Source organism: Blennius ocellaris (assembly GCF_963422515.1).
Source record: "Blennius ocellaris genome assembly, chromosome: 9".
NCBI lineage: Eukaryota > Metazoa > Chordata > Actinopteri > Blenniiformes > Blenniidae > Blennius > Blennius ocellaris.
This window is the reverse complement of record NC_137658.1, coordinates 6,723,463-6,737,713: the sequence shown is the minus strand read 5'-3', so window position 1 is coordinate 6,737,713 and position 14,251 is coordinate 6,723,463. Positions and strand designations below refer to the sequence as shown.

The window sequence follows — 14,251 nt, the reverse complement described above, 5'->3', positions numbered from 1 at the left end:
CAACCGCACAAGAGGTTCTTAATCTGCTATCTGCCCCCCCCCCCCCCTCGCTGTACATCTGTATATGCCTATAATCAGTTTAAGCCAGCTTGATAGCATAACCCTGACACAAAGTTTTGTAACTGCCTTCTGAGCTATCACTAAAAGGAGGCAGACAAGAGTGTAACTTCGAAGACTTCTGAGCGAGCTCTGAGAGGTGAACTCGTTGTCTTCCCTTGCTGCAAGTGGCCTGGTTATTTCATTATATCACTATATATACTCCCTTGTGGCTCATTTTGGGAGCTCAGTTTTGTTGTGTTAACATCTCAGTTTGTTAGATATTTTGAGTTTGTTTTGTTGACCTGATTCTTTTGTCAAACGAAACTTAATTTGTACTTTGTATTTTCTTTGGGTAAATAAAACCCTTTTTACAGAAAAAAACCTGTTTGCCTTGTTGCCTAACTGTTTGCTCCCTGACAGACACACACTTCAGTTTTTACTAACTACTTCACTGGGTGTGTCATAGCTATTGGGAACATCCTTCCTCGACGGCCAAAGCTGGTGGCACATTAAAGATTTCATTCATTTGGAGTGCAGTCAGCAGCAACGGCTTGTCCTCATTAACAACAGTAACCAAGGTGGGAAGGAGCTGAGACAAAGGTCAATTTAGAGGTGGCCGGTATATCTGAACAGTCAGTCACTCGGGAACCGACACGATGAGCCTGAACGTCCCGGGACTGGTGATGATGGTAGTGTTCTACCTGTTGGTGCTGGGCACCGGGTTGTGGGCGTCGAGGAAGTCGAAGCGGGCGCAGGAAGGCGGGCAGATGGACCAGACAGCGGTCACCCTGTTGGGGAACCGGGGGATCAGCCTGGCGGTGGGTGTCTTCACGATGACAGGTGAGTGCAGCGGCTCTGCTCTCACCTGAGAACAGCAGCTATACTACAAGTACTCCTCCCGCTCTTTTTTCACTTCATTACTTTTCCTTCTATGTCAATTCATATTAATATTTATTATTATTTGGATTTTCATTTTCTTTGTGATTAGCTGGTTGATTTAAAAAAAACAAACAAAAAAAAACCATCATGTGTGACAGTCAGATGCAAAAAACCTTTCAGGAACGTTTTTGTGTCTTTCTGCACGTCAATGCTATAATGACTTTGAGTGTGTGAAGGACCTAATTACACAGAGGGTGACTTTCTCCTATTGCTTTGCGATCTCAAAGAGCACAAGTATTGTCAAATGAAATCAGATCTAATCGGTTTTTACATACTCAATCCATTTGGTCCTGCTCCTGTCAAAGTTTACTTTTTTAAAGCAATTTAACAAGCTAATAATTTCCTCTCATGGAACTGAAATATAAGTTACAGGTAAACACGTCAGACCAGACATGTCACAACAGAAGGAGTCCAAGGAAGAGGAGAAAAGCGCAGGCTGTATAATTAAGGATGTCGCACATTTGACGTCAGCAATATTCTAGGCAAGATAACATGATGAAATAACCTTGAGTACAAAACTATAAATGTCACACCAGTTAGGGGACTCTATATATTTTTTTCGTCTACAGCTCACAACTTCCATAAATATCTTAAGAGAACAAAAGAAGACCACTTTAATCAAACTAATTTTAATAGATCTTCCATCCATCCATTTTCTGCCGCTTATCCGGGGCCGGGTCGCGGAGGCAGCAGTCTGAGCAGAGTTGCCCAGAGTTGCCCCTCCCTAGGGAGGCGTCCGGGGGGCATCCGAAACAGGTGCCCAAGCCACCTCAGCTGGCTCCTCTTGATGTGGAGGAGCAGCAGCTCTACTCCCTGGTGAGCTCCTCCCTGGTGACTGAGCTCCTCACCCTATCTCTAAGGGTGCGCCCAGCCACCCTACGGAGGAAGCTCATTTCAGCCGCTTGTATCTGGGATCTCGTTCTTTCGGTCATGACCCATAGTTCATGACCATAAGTGAGGGTAGGAACGAAGATCGACCGGTAAATCGAGAGCTTCGCTTTTCGGCTCAGCTCCTTCTTCACCACGACGGACCGATACAACGTCCGCATAACTGCAGACGCTGCACCGATCCGCCTGTCGATCTCACGCTCCATCTTTCCCCCACTCGTGAACAAGACCCCAAGATACTTGAACTCCTCCACCTGTGACAAGGGCACTCCACCGACCTGGAGGGGGCAAGCCACCTTTTTCCGGTCTCAAGTGACAACCACTACTTATGGCAGTTGAAGATCTCGCAGATCGAGCGACGTTTCCTGCGTCTCACCATCCCGAGTCCGGCCAACGGATTGTTTTGCATGTGAATGTGGGGTGTATGCCCCATTGCTTTCGGGGCCGTTGGAGGCACAGTTAGAAAAGTACGTTTAACGGGACGATCAGTTGAACACCCTGTTTCGGAGCAGCCGTGGCTGGAAGAACCTGTTAATGGGTGAACAAAGGGCTGGTCTTTTAGGGGAGGAGGCGTTCGATTTTCTTCAACAGTGTGAAAGCAGAGGGGGGGGGGGGGGGGTCTTCCAATCTGCTCAACAACGTGCTCGTAAAGTTTCAGAACGATTCCTGCAGCGGCTGTCTGACCAATCAATCCAGTCAAAGACAACACATCTCCGTGGAGGACGTCAACGACTCATTCTACCAGAGGTACTTCTTCACGATGAAAAGAAAGCTCTGCACCCCACGATTCGTTTCCAGCCATTCAACGCCTGCTGACCATGCGGAACATCCACGTGGACGACGCCACAGTCCGCACCGCCACAACAGCCCTGCTGCATGAGCTGAGCGATTAAGAGGAGGTGGACCGTGAACCTGAGTGCCCTGAGCATATCAGAAACTTTTGAAAAAAAATAATTGCGGAATGGACTGAAAATAACAGCCATGTAGGAGTTTACCATCTGTTGAGTCTATACGCTTTGTTTGTTGATGTGATGAGGTGTCGTTTGAAAAACAATTCAAACATAAATATCTTAAGCGACTTGAAAGGTTTCTACTCTTATTTACTGCGATCTTGACCGTTCGATTTTATATTAAGTCTTACATATTTTAAAGGTTAAACTTTAGATTGCTTAGTGGTTTTTTGGGGGGGGTTGCACATCATTTATGCTTGAAAAAATTTTTTTTTTAATGTTTGATATCAACATGAAAAAAAACAAATAAAAGGTAGCTTTCAGAGTTTTCATTTCATTCTGTTTGGTGGAAACAGTTGTTGAAGGATGGCCGAGGCACATAGAATGAAAAATATTTATTACGGATCCGCCATGGGGTGTGGAGAGGTTGAGACAAGTGCTGCAAAAGGAAACGGGAAAGAAAGCAGAGGCGGAGAAAGTGCAAACGTTTTTATCGGAAGACGCGTACACACTGCACAAACCTGCCAGAACACATTCTCCACGAAACAGAGTTTTAGTGTCTTGGCCTCTGAATCAATTCCAAGCTGACCTCTGTGACATGCTTGGCCATACATAATGACGGGTTGTTTTTTTTCTTTTTCTAAAAAGGCATACACACACGTTTTGAAGAATAAGACGGCTTGGGAGGTCATCTGAGTTTCTGAATCCATCTTTAAAGACAGTCAAATCCCCAAAAAAGCTGCAAACAAATTCTGGAAATGAATTTTTTAACAAGCATTTCCAGGCTCTGACGAATAAATACAAAATTAAAACCTCGTCCAATAGCTACCCGTCTCCAAAGATTATATCAAGAGCATCCGCATTGAAAATAGAATGGAGCTCAACCAGTGCGTGGACTTTGTATATGGAAAAAGCATCATAAAACTCCACTTTAAACCTGACGCCTCAGTAGTTTAAAAAAAAAAAAAAAAATGGCACATGTGGATTTCAGCCACTATGTTTATCGTTTTGTTAATTACTATGAAAGTCAAGTAGGGTGAGCCCTCCCTTGTTTCTATGGAATGCCGATCATGTACGGGACGGGACTTTCAGTTGACCTCGATCTGTCAAAATGAGTTTGATTTAAGGGTTCTTCTTTTACTCTCTAACTTATAAGATGAAAAATAGCAGAAAGTCTGGCAATCCAAACGTGCAAGTTAAGATTAAGACGTGTGCATTTTACCTAATGTGTGTGTGTGTGTGTATATATATATGTGTGTGTATATGTGTGTGTGTTGCTTCCTGCTGCAGCTACATTTGTTGGAGGGGGCTTCATCATGGGCCTGGCTGAGGCAGTATACACCCCGACCATGGGACTGATGTGGGCGGTCATGCCGGTTACAGCCGCCATATCCTTCATTGTCGGTAGGCCAGACTGACAAGTCTACCACAAGTCAACAAACACACAAACAGAGCAGGTTTTGCACTGGATGATGTGGAATGTATGTCACGAGGGAGCTACAAACATTTTACACCATTTGGTTGGAGGTCAGAAAAGAGAAAACTGACATTTTAAGACACAGAGATTCAAGTGTTAATTTTCAGTTCGGAATAGGATGAATTTCCAGCCAGTTCAAACACGTTTGGTTGTATAACTAACTGAATTTTTTTTTTATTTTTGTTTAGGAAATGTAATGTAACTGTGCATGCAGTAATACTCCGTTGTACAGATCTGTCTCTTTGTGTCAAACGTATTTTAAGGTGGACTTTTCTTTGCCAAGCCAATGCGAGACAAACAATATGTGACAATGATGGACCCGTTCCAGATCAAGTATGGAACCCTGATCAGTGCCGTTCTGTCTGTCGCACTGCTTATATCTGACATCATTTGGGTCACGGGAACTCTCATTGGCTTAGGTGAGTGACCCCGACACACATTTTCTCTAAAGGTAGTTTTTGCTTTCTTTGGAAAATTTGCCAACAAATGGGGAGAAAAAAAACTTACCACTATTACCTCAGATGAAAAATCCAAATTGTTCTGCTGAACTACAATCCTCATTATTGAATGACAATCTATTGAGCTTCAGTTTCCATAACAATTGTACAATAGAATGTGTTTTGGTGAAACAGCTCTGCTGTAAAATTCCGCTGCAATCGAGTTGATCTTTTTTTTTGTTCTTGTTCGAGATTAAAAGACCAGTTTTGATGGACCTGTTTATGGAACAGCTCTGCTCAGCCTCAGAAATGAACACGTATGAAAAATAAAACATCTTTTACAACCACCGGTGAAATTGATCATTCCCTTTAAGTCCGCGTTTTTAGAAGACCTGTCGTCATCGATCAGCTGATGAGCACGGGGTTGTCAGCATTATGAAACTAGTGACAACCACTACTTATAATCAACCCTGAGTGCACGTAGTGGCCTGGGATGTACTGATCGTGAGCCACGCTGTTTATGATTGTGTTGCTTTTGTAGGCGCTACAATCAGTGTGATCCTGGATCTGTCCTATGCTCTTTGCATTTGGATTTCTGCCGCAGTCGCCATCATCTACACCCTAATGGGAGGCCTCTACTCTGTGGCCTACACAGACATCATACAGCTAACTCTCATGTTCTTCAGTTTGGTGAGTTTCTCATTTTGATAAAGCTGCATTACAATAAATCCCTCAGATTGAGAGAAAAGTCCCTTTGGAGAATACGTCGTCAATATATTTTCCCGCAAAAATTATGTTTTGTTAGTGTTGTTCCTCAAGTGAAATCAGCCAACTGGCCAATGTTTTGTTTTTTTGTTAGTAGCGTCATGTTGCTTGTATCTTTCTGCAGTGGCTCTGTGTCCCCTTCATCTTGATGAGCCCTCATTCAGTTGACATCACCAAAACAGCCTTTAACTTCACATACCAGGCCCCTTGGGTCGGTTCTGTGGGAGAGGACAGGCTGTGGAGGTGGATTGATAACTTCCTAATATTGGTAAGGGCAACATTTATTAAATAGTAGTGTTGTTGATAACAACTTGAGTGATACACACTGAAGAGTAAAGCACGAAATAACAACAGTGATGGTTTGCTGGACTGAACTCAAGTGCCAAACATAATTGAACTTCATAGAGACAAGAGCTTGCACAGGAATTCGTCAGTAAAGTAGTTGAGTGAAATAGTAACCAAGAGCTCAACTCTGGAACTCTACAACTGGTTCCATGTACACAATAGCCCACAAAAACCTATTTAGTTATGAATATATCTAATTTCCAAACTGTAGTTAGCATTTAGAAAGGATTGCTGGTACAGCAAGGCCTTACTTTACAGTTATTCTCAACACTGATATGTCACTGATTCAAATGCACTTCATTTTGAAGTCAGTTGTCTCTTTTCTATGTTTGTTGAAGGCTTTTGGTAACCTTGGTTATCAGGACTTCCACCAGAGGACCCTGTCAGCCCTGTCCTCTGAGACAGCCAGGATCACGTGCTTCATTGCAGCTCCCCTCATGTTAATACTTGGAATCCCCTCAATCCTGATCGGAGCAGTTGCAGCTTCAACAGGTGCAGAAAACGGAAGCAGGACAGATTAGAAATGTGAAAATATCCACTTGTTGTTGTGTGACATTTTCATGTTTTGGCATCAGACTGGAACGCCACCTCGCATGGTTCCCCGTCTCCATTCGAGCGTGGAGAAGCTGGTCTGGTCCTGCCATTGGTGCTCCAGTATCTCACTCCAAACTACATCTCCATCATCGGTATTGGAGCCATTGCTGCTGCTGTGATGTCCTCAACCGACTCCGCTCTTATATCAGCCGCTTCTATCTTCACATCAAACATTTACAAGACCATCCTAAGAACAAAGGTTAAAGTTTTACTTCACCTGACATAACTTCAAGCAGCCTTGTGAAGTAAATGTACACTCTCTCTCTCTCTCTCTCTCTCTCTCTATATATATATATATATATATATATATATATATATATATTATATATTATAAGAATAGCATAAATGTATGGGTTCAGCATTCCCTGGTGAATGACAGGCAGGAGAAGTTATATATCAAGGTTATGTTAAGTTCCCATATGTTTGTTGTTTTGTTTGTTTTTTCTTGCAGGCGTCAGATGTCGAGCTGCAGTGGGTGATCCGTGTGACGGTGCTGCTGGTGGGCCTGGCTGGCACATCTCTCACCTTCCTTCACAGCAGCATCATGTTTTTCTGGATTTTGAGCACAGACATTACTTACACCTTCATGTTACCCCAGCTGATTTGCGTTCTCTTTTTTAACATCTCCAATGGCTACGGCTCTGCGGTGGGTTTGCTAGTTGGATTACTGTTAAGACTGCTGAGCGGCGAACCTTCTGTGGGGCTGCCCGCCGTCCTCCACTTTCCCGGCGGCACATTTGAGCACGGCCTGTATGTCCAACATGCTCCAGTTCGGACTATCTGCATGTTGTCCACATTCATTGCCACCCTGTTATTCTCCTACTTGGCCTCTCTACTCTTTAACAAAGGAATTTTTCCTGAGAGGTGGGATGTATTAAAAGTGAAAACCGACAAGCGCTCACAAGAGCAGGTGACGATGAACAACACCACAACAAAAACAGAGGAAGAGGAGAATCACAAAGACGAAAACGAAACAGAATTGATGTTGGTCAACAACGTTCTGGACTGAATATTTATATCCGTAACAAAACTGTTGGTGGTTGCACTTTACGTAACAATGAGTGTTATTCAATGGGATGGTCGAAGGGCTTCCTCGTCTGGCTCAATGCCTGGAGCTCCAAAATATTTTAGAAGTGTTCCTGCACAGTCAAACCTCCTTAGGTTTTTAAGAAGAAAAAAAAGATCATACACGTATAATCCTATTTCACAACTGTGAAGTTGCAGTACTAGATCAAATTAAAATTAATCTTTTATCTTAAACATTGTAATGTTCAGTGTCCCTTTAAAGCATGTACCCATATACAAAATCTGCAGTAATTTACACATTGTACAAGTTAAAGTAATAAAGGTAAGTTAAATATTCAAAATGAAGATTGTTAAAATCGCAAAGTCATGCTAAAGTAATGTTATGTGTAAAATCAGTGAGAGACCATTTCTACTGAAAGATGACAGAGCAGACAACAACAACACACTCCCCAGTCAATCAATCCCATGGCAGCAGACAGTCTTTTCATACGTGACATATTATAGATATTGACGTTTTATATTAACACTGAATCTGAGAACAGCTTCAAGAGAGCATTTTTTTTAATTATTGTTATTCGTTTTCCACTAGCATGTACAAGATGTGGCAACAGCATAATGTGAAATATTTAATTTGCTGCTCCATTCTAATACATGTGTGAGGTTTATAAGATTTTACACTTGGTATTTAAATGTAGGGATTATATAGGGCTAAGTGACATTAAGGAGATTTTTTGGTGTTGAGGTTATGATGCATTAAAATGACTAAACATGTAGATGTTTGTGTATTTGTGTGCCTATAAGTAGTTGTAATTCGTGGAGCAGCCTTGAGGGGGCAGTGCTATTTCAAGTCGTTGAAGTGTTTACTTGATTAAGGGAACGAGGAAGCTGCAGCAGCATGATTATCAACAAGAAGTAGCTTACCTGCTGGATAACTCTTCTCCGGGGCCAGGTGAGGTGATGCTGTGACGAGCTGAGAGTCACATTACAACACACTGACCCGTAAAAGGAACGTGCAGAAGGACTGGAGTGGGGATTGCAGGAGGAGTTTACCCGGTTTGGTAAGAGGAGAGGGGGCGAGGTTAGCCACTGCTAGCAGGTTAGCTGCCGTGAAATGTGCTACCGAGTCGCGTCGGTTAGAGGTAAACGCTCGGCTTTATTTCGGGGTCATTCAAAAAGTGAAAATACAAGCAACTTTTAATTGTTTTTAAGTTAGTGGACGGTGGATTGGCCAAAGGAAAAAAAAAACATCCAATATTGCTTTAAACAGGTTTTGGTGGCATGTTGGTGGACAGTCGTTACCAAGCAACAGAGAAATGGTTGACGTCCCTGCTTCTTCCTCGCTCTTTAAACTGCTGTTTAGTTAACTTTTTAAGTATCATGTTAGTATGACGACAATTGATATTTATTCTACCGATCTTGCCTGCGTCTCTTCTTTTACGACCTCAACCCCCAAGAGTGTGGGTGCTTTGTTAAACCCAATGGAACTAGAATGCAGGGAACATCAGACATTATCATCAAAACTTGGGGGTGACTATGTTATGAAAGGAGTTTTACAAACAAAACACAGAGATGTATACATGTATATTGCATACGATTTACAATATTACTACAATTTCGAAAAATGTTCCCCAACATAGACTAGTGAAGAATTTAAAGATCCCACTATCTACGATATATCAGAAATTAAAATAGGCACGATTCAGTTGTAAGATATCGCTCCATGCGTTCAGGAACAATTCCGAACATCACTGCCTGTGAGCACAGATCATTGTGCATCTGACAATGTTACATCGTGTCTTGCACAGAAAAAGCTGTTCCATGAACATGAGCCACAAAAAAAGAGAAAGCTGTCTTCTTGTGGTCAAATATGATTAAAAGTGAACATCCTGGGTATTGCATATTTAAGCAAGGCTATGCAAAACTACATGACATGAGTTTGTGGGCTGAACTGGCTCTGCTTGTTGTCCACAGCCTTCACAGATAATAAAAATATCGCTCATTATGAAACAAAAAGTCCTGGAATGAAGGCTCGGTACTTTTGGACGGCTAGAGTCTTACATCAGAAAATTATAGGACACAGTATTTCTATCAAACAACACTTTTCTTCATAGTCGTATTCCAAAGAGGACTGGTAAATATCTCTCCCACTATCTGAAATGTTAAATTCTCTTGATAATCAAATATATTTTGGGGAAATGTCCATAGTTTTTTTTTTTTTTTTTTCAATTTACCTTTTGGGGCTGTACAACATTTTTTTAATGTTAATTGTTAACTGCTATTACAACTGCCAACAATGATGTTACATGAAAGCAGGTCTGTAAAAGCTGGTTTGGGGAATTCTGATTTGTCATCATGTAATAGTTTTCTCCTAATCCAAGTAACGCTCACCTGCCATATCATTATTCAGAAATATTCATTTGAACAGAAAAGGGTTTTACGTTCAGTGTTATTAAGCTGAACTTCATTCTGACTTCCGTATTAGTACACACAGAAGCGTTTGAACGTAATGAAATAATCAAAAGCAGCCAGTCTTCTGCTGCCAATAGTTTGTTGAGCTGCTCAGACGTTCATGGAGAATATCATAAGAATTTCATTTATTCACTTGATGGTTTGTCACATTGATTTTTGACTGTGATTAAAAAGTTGTATATAATATGAGAAGGTGTCAGCTTCTTAGGTGCTTCTTTAATAAAACTTTTTTTTTTTTTTTTTAAATCAGTTTTAAATGAAGAAACGGTCGCCTTGAAAATTGTTCGCACTAGTAAATTATCAAATGAGTTACTCTGCACCTTATACTACATTAAAATGTTACTCATTGTTGCTTAGTGGAGTTCTCAAGCTACAGTTTTACTGTCAAAATAAATATGGTTCAACTGGTTAATAAGCTCCTGCGGTGACGGCAGGATGCATATGTACTTCATCTCAGTACAAAAATGAACGTAAAAGCTTGACACATGGCTCTCACCAGTACAGACTGGTAAATGTATTCAAATGACGTTATTCCTCACAAATTGTGATTCTGTTTTCGTTTGTGTCATTATATTCTCTCAATTAAAGCCAACTTTGAATCTGTAGATTTGATCACTTTTCAGGATTTCAGCTTGTACATATTAGGAGCCTTTTTGTCTGTGCTCAAGTTTGCTTTTCTGCAGTCATTATTTTTTTCTTGGAAGCCATTAAATGTACTGATGGATGCACAAAGGGATCATCTTTTTAACATCCACATGGTTGGAAAACGGCGTTGAACAAGTACAAGGTTATGCAAAAGCCTCTTAATTCGTATCTAATGTAAAACTATCAAAACTGAAAAGAGAGGGCTTTACAGTTAAGATGTGAGAAGCTGAGAGAAAAATGCATCTTCAGGTTACAGGTCTGCAAAAAGTGAACGTCAGAACAGCAGCAGGTGACGATTTGAACTTGGACCAGCCTTTCATAGTTTTCAGGTTCAGTTAGATAATAACCGTACAATACACAAGTTTAGTGGCGTATTACCTCAGTGTATGACGTGTCCTTGTTTTTTGGTTTGTTTTGTTTTACCAGACAACTCGCACCACTGCTGAAATGGAGCACGCGGGAGCAGAGGGTGGTCCGTCTGAGTCTGGACCGAGGCCTCCTGAACACCAGCCGGTTTGGGCTTTACTGGAGGAAGCGTCCCAGATGAAGAGCGAAGGCAACGCTTTCTACAGGGAGAAGAACATTCGCTCGGCCATCGGCCGGTATCACCGCGCTCTGCTCATCCTGCGAAGCCTCGACTCCGATGTGATGAAGTCGGTGAGGAGATTTGGGCCCGAGACGCCGGCGCTCACGCCAGAGCAGGAGGATTTACTGAGAAACACACAAGTGGACTGCTACAACAATTTGGCTGGTAAATAATAATAATTACACCCATGAAAGGTCCAGGGGCCTCATTTATAAAACGCTGCGTAGGATTTTCCTACTAAAAATGTTCATGCGCTCAAAAGCTGAAAATGGTGGGCACCCCGAAGAAATTGGGATCAGGAAAACGTGAAAAGGTGATTCCCGTCCACACGAGTGGCTTTTATTAGGATTTACAGCCATAACGTAAAAATAGACTAAACTGTATCACATATGTATAATAATAAAATCTATAATTTCTTTATTTTTCATGTAACCCATTGGTAAATCATCTCAATTGCATTTTTATTTTTTTATTTTTTTGCATGAGACTTTCCCAGAGAATCCACTTCCACAGTGCAGCTGTACACACAGCTGTTACCGTGCTATTTATGTACTTACTCTGAAATTAGACTGATCGTTAACCACTTTGTCACAATTGATAATCGGTTCTGTCCAGCGCTCTGTATCATTTGAAGATGAAACTATGACATAAGAGCATCGTGCTGCTGATTCAGTTCTAATGTTCCACTAAAGAAACACATCTATACCACTGCAACTTGGCTGTTTATGAAAACGTGGATCTATAAGTTCGATATTTGAAGCTATTAATTGTGTGAGCTGAATCTGGCTTCAATTCTCCACCTCAACCATCAGCGCTGTCTGGTTCCCCGTCTCCAAAATGTGCGTGCGCAAAGTTCAAAGTTAGATCTCTTTTATAAATGAGGCCCCAAGTATAGAAATGCCAAAGCAAATTCTGTACTCTTTAGTGTATTTAATGTACTGTTTTCAAATAGCAACAGCCACTCGATACTTTTGTTTTTGATGCATTTTTCTAGGTGTCGTCACCAGCAAATTCTGTAATTCACTGATGCGCCAACTTGTTGTTTTTTTTCTTTCTCTCTTTTAGCCTGCTTGCTGCAGAAACAGAGTGTTGATTACACTCGCGTGTTAGAGTACAGTCTGCGCGTTCTGCAATGGCGACCCGGCAACGTTAAAGCGCTGTACAGAGCCGGAGTAGCGACTCTGGAGGTGGGAGATGCACAGACAGCCAAACAGTACCTCACTCAGGCCTGCAAAGGCCAGCCCAATGGTAAGAGCAAAGCCTGCACATCACCCATTGATTTAGGCCTATTAGAATGATAATTTATTCATTGACAGACCTACATTTGTAAATAGTGTCTCGCACTCGGCAGAGAGTGAAAGCCGCTCTCCAGGAGCGTTCACTCCGTCGGTGTTAATGCAGGACACGTTCAGCTGCACCAGCCCAAGAAACACTTTGGCAGCATTCTAAGCCAAAAATACCTGTTTACTGTAATTGCTTTTGTCGCCGTAAGAAAAACGGGTGACGAGAGGTGTGAAAATACACTTTGGGCCGAAAATGTGTTGGGTTAAAACAATATTTTCTAATTTTGATTCCAAGGGAGGAGAAATATTCCTCATTGCAGGTTGAGTCATTATGAAATGACTCAACTGCATCTAGCAGGGACAACAAAACACACATTTTGACCTTTGTTCCTGTTTAATGCTGTATTCATTCGTCATTCTGGTAATCTTCAGTTAATTTTTGCAACACCGAGTGAGTGAATCGTTACTTTGTCACATGGCCGACCTTCAGCGAGAACTTCAAACAATATTTTGTATATTAATTCATCGGCTGCTCATCCTCCGAGCCCCACAGAGCATATTTGAACACCTGTGCAATGAAGTTATGACTTTCCCAAGCTAAATTTAAACCTCTCGCACAGATGCAAATGTGAAGAAACAGCTGCAGAGGGCTGAGGAAAAACTAAATCGGGAGCAACAGAAGGAGAAAGCCATGTACGGAGGCATGTTTTCCTCCAGCCTGAGGGACGGCTCTGGAAAGGGGATTAACCAAACCAACAGAGCTGGCGAGGAAGCGTAGCCCGCCAGCTCCGCCTGCCAAAACGAAGCCTCAAACCTGAGACTGTCCAACCTCACTCCATCACGAACTGAAGAACACTGAGTGGTGTCAGCCACGTTACCGCGTCTCCCTTTTTGTGCTCGCGATGGAGACCGCAAGGATTGTGTCAATACAGCAGACCCAAGTAAGAAAGCGGAGATGTTGCTGAAAATAAAGAGGGGAGGATGGAAAAAAAGTTAGTTTCCTAGCAACCTGGAAAATAAGAGAGAGTCTTGTACAGCTAAAATGAATAAATAAAGGCAGTGAAAGCTGAAGAGAGTACATTTCTCCATTTCGGTTACGTGGTTTTGTTCAATGTTTGTCACTCCCGTATTTCTTTTTTTTCTGATTGATTGAACCAAAAACATTCAATTTAGGTATTAGAGGCAATGTACGAGTTTAGTTACTGCTTTATTTCATTTGTCAGAAGCCAAGAGAAGCCACCAATGTAATTCAAATCACTCATCAATAATTTATTCATTCAATATTTATTTCAAAATCCTGAGCAAAATATCAAGTTAAAGAGTATTTGCTTGGTTTTGGTCATTGTCTGGCCAATATGATTGTACTTCGGAGAAGCTATTGCCCATAATCAAGAGGAACATTCTCACAATAGCTATTGTCACTGAACAGGTCACAGAGCAGCATGCAGAGATACACATTCATACACATCTTCACAGATTGTTGGACCGTTATGCAAGTGAGCTTCATATAGTTAGTAATAATGTTTTATAATCTATATCTTCAATACTCTATTTTACAGCCACAGATGGATGTCAAAATAATCCTCCTTTTGCAGGAATCTTCGAAAGTATGTAAAACAGTTATTTGTGGCTAAATAAAGATTCTGGTTTCCACCTGCAGAGTGCGCTGTTGACTACATAGGAATGGCTGTGTTTCGTATTATTCCAAATCAACGACAGTTGTTATAATTTTACACATTTTCTTACCGTTTTGGACAATGTTTTTTTTCTTCTTTAAATGTCCTCAAACATTACTAGAATGGATGATA

At 41.5% G+C, this 14,251-nt stretch overlaps 2 protein-coding genes across 3 annotated transcripts; both read left to right on the top strand.

The window, feature by feature from the left end:
* Nucleotides 1-695: 695 nt before the first annotated feature.
* LOC308134656 (high-affinity choline transporter 1-like) lies at nucleotides 696-7,443 on the top strand (the record flags this gene model as incomplete). Its single annotated transcript, XM_080502428.1, has 8 exons — nucleotides 696-879; nucleotides 4,107-4,220; nucleotides 4,557-4,712; nucleotides 5,272-5,420; nucleotides 5,620-5,763; nucleotides 6,179-6,332; nucleotides 6,416-6,633; nucleotides 6,886-7,443. The coding sequence occupies 8 exons, from the start codon at nucleotides 696-698 to the stop codon at nucleotides 7,441-7,443; spliced, it is 1,677 nt and encodes a 558-aa protein (XP_080358554.1).
* An 890-nt stretch (nucleotides 7,444-8,333) lies between these two features.
* On the top strand, nucleotides 8,334-14,209 carry ttc9c (tetratricopeptide repeat domain 9C). 2 transcript variants are annotated; one of them, XM_080501866.1, is made up of 4 exons: nucleotides 8,334-8,409; nucleotides 11,001-11,325; nucleotides 12,226-12,408; nucleotides 13,064-14,209. In XM_080501866.1, the coding sequence occupies exons 2-4, from the start codon at nucleotides 11,022-11,024 to the stop codon at nucleotides 13,219-13,221; spliced, it is 645 nt and encodes a 214-aa protein (XP_080357992.1). In that variant the 5' UTR covers nucleotides 8,334-8,409; nucleotides 11,001-11,021; the 3' UTR covers nucleotides 13,222-14,209. The 2 variants fall into 2 exon arrangements, with proteins under 2 accessions (XP_080357992.1, XP_080357991.1); XM_080501865.1 differs by having other exon boundaries at nucleotides 8,347-8,518.
* The last annotated feature ends 42 nt before the right edge of the window (nucleotides 14,210-14,251 follow it).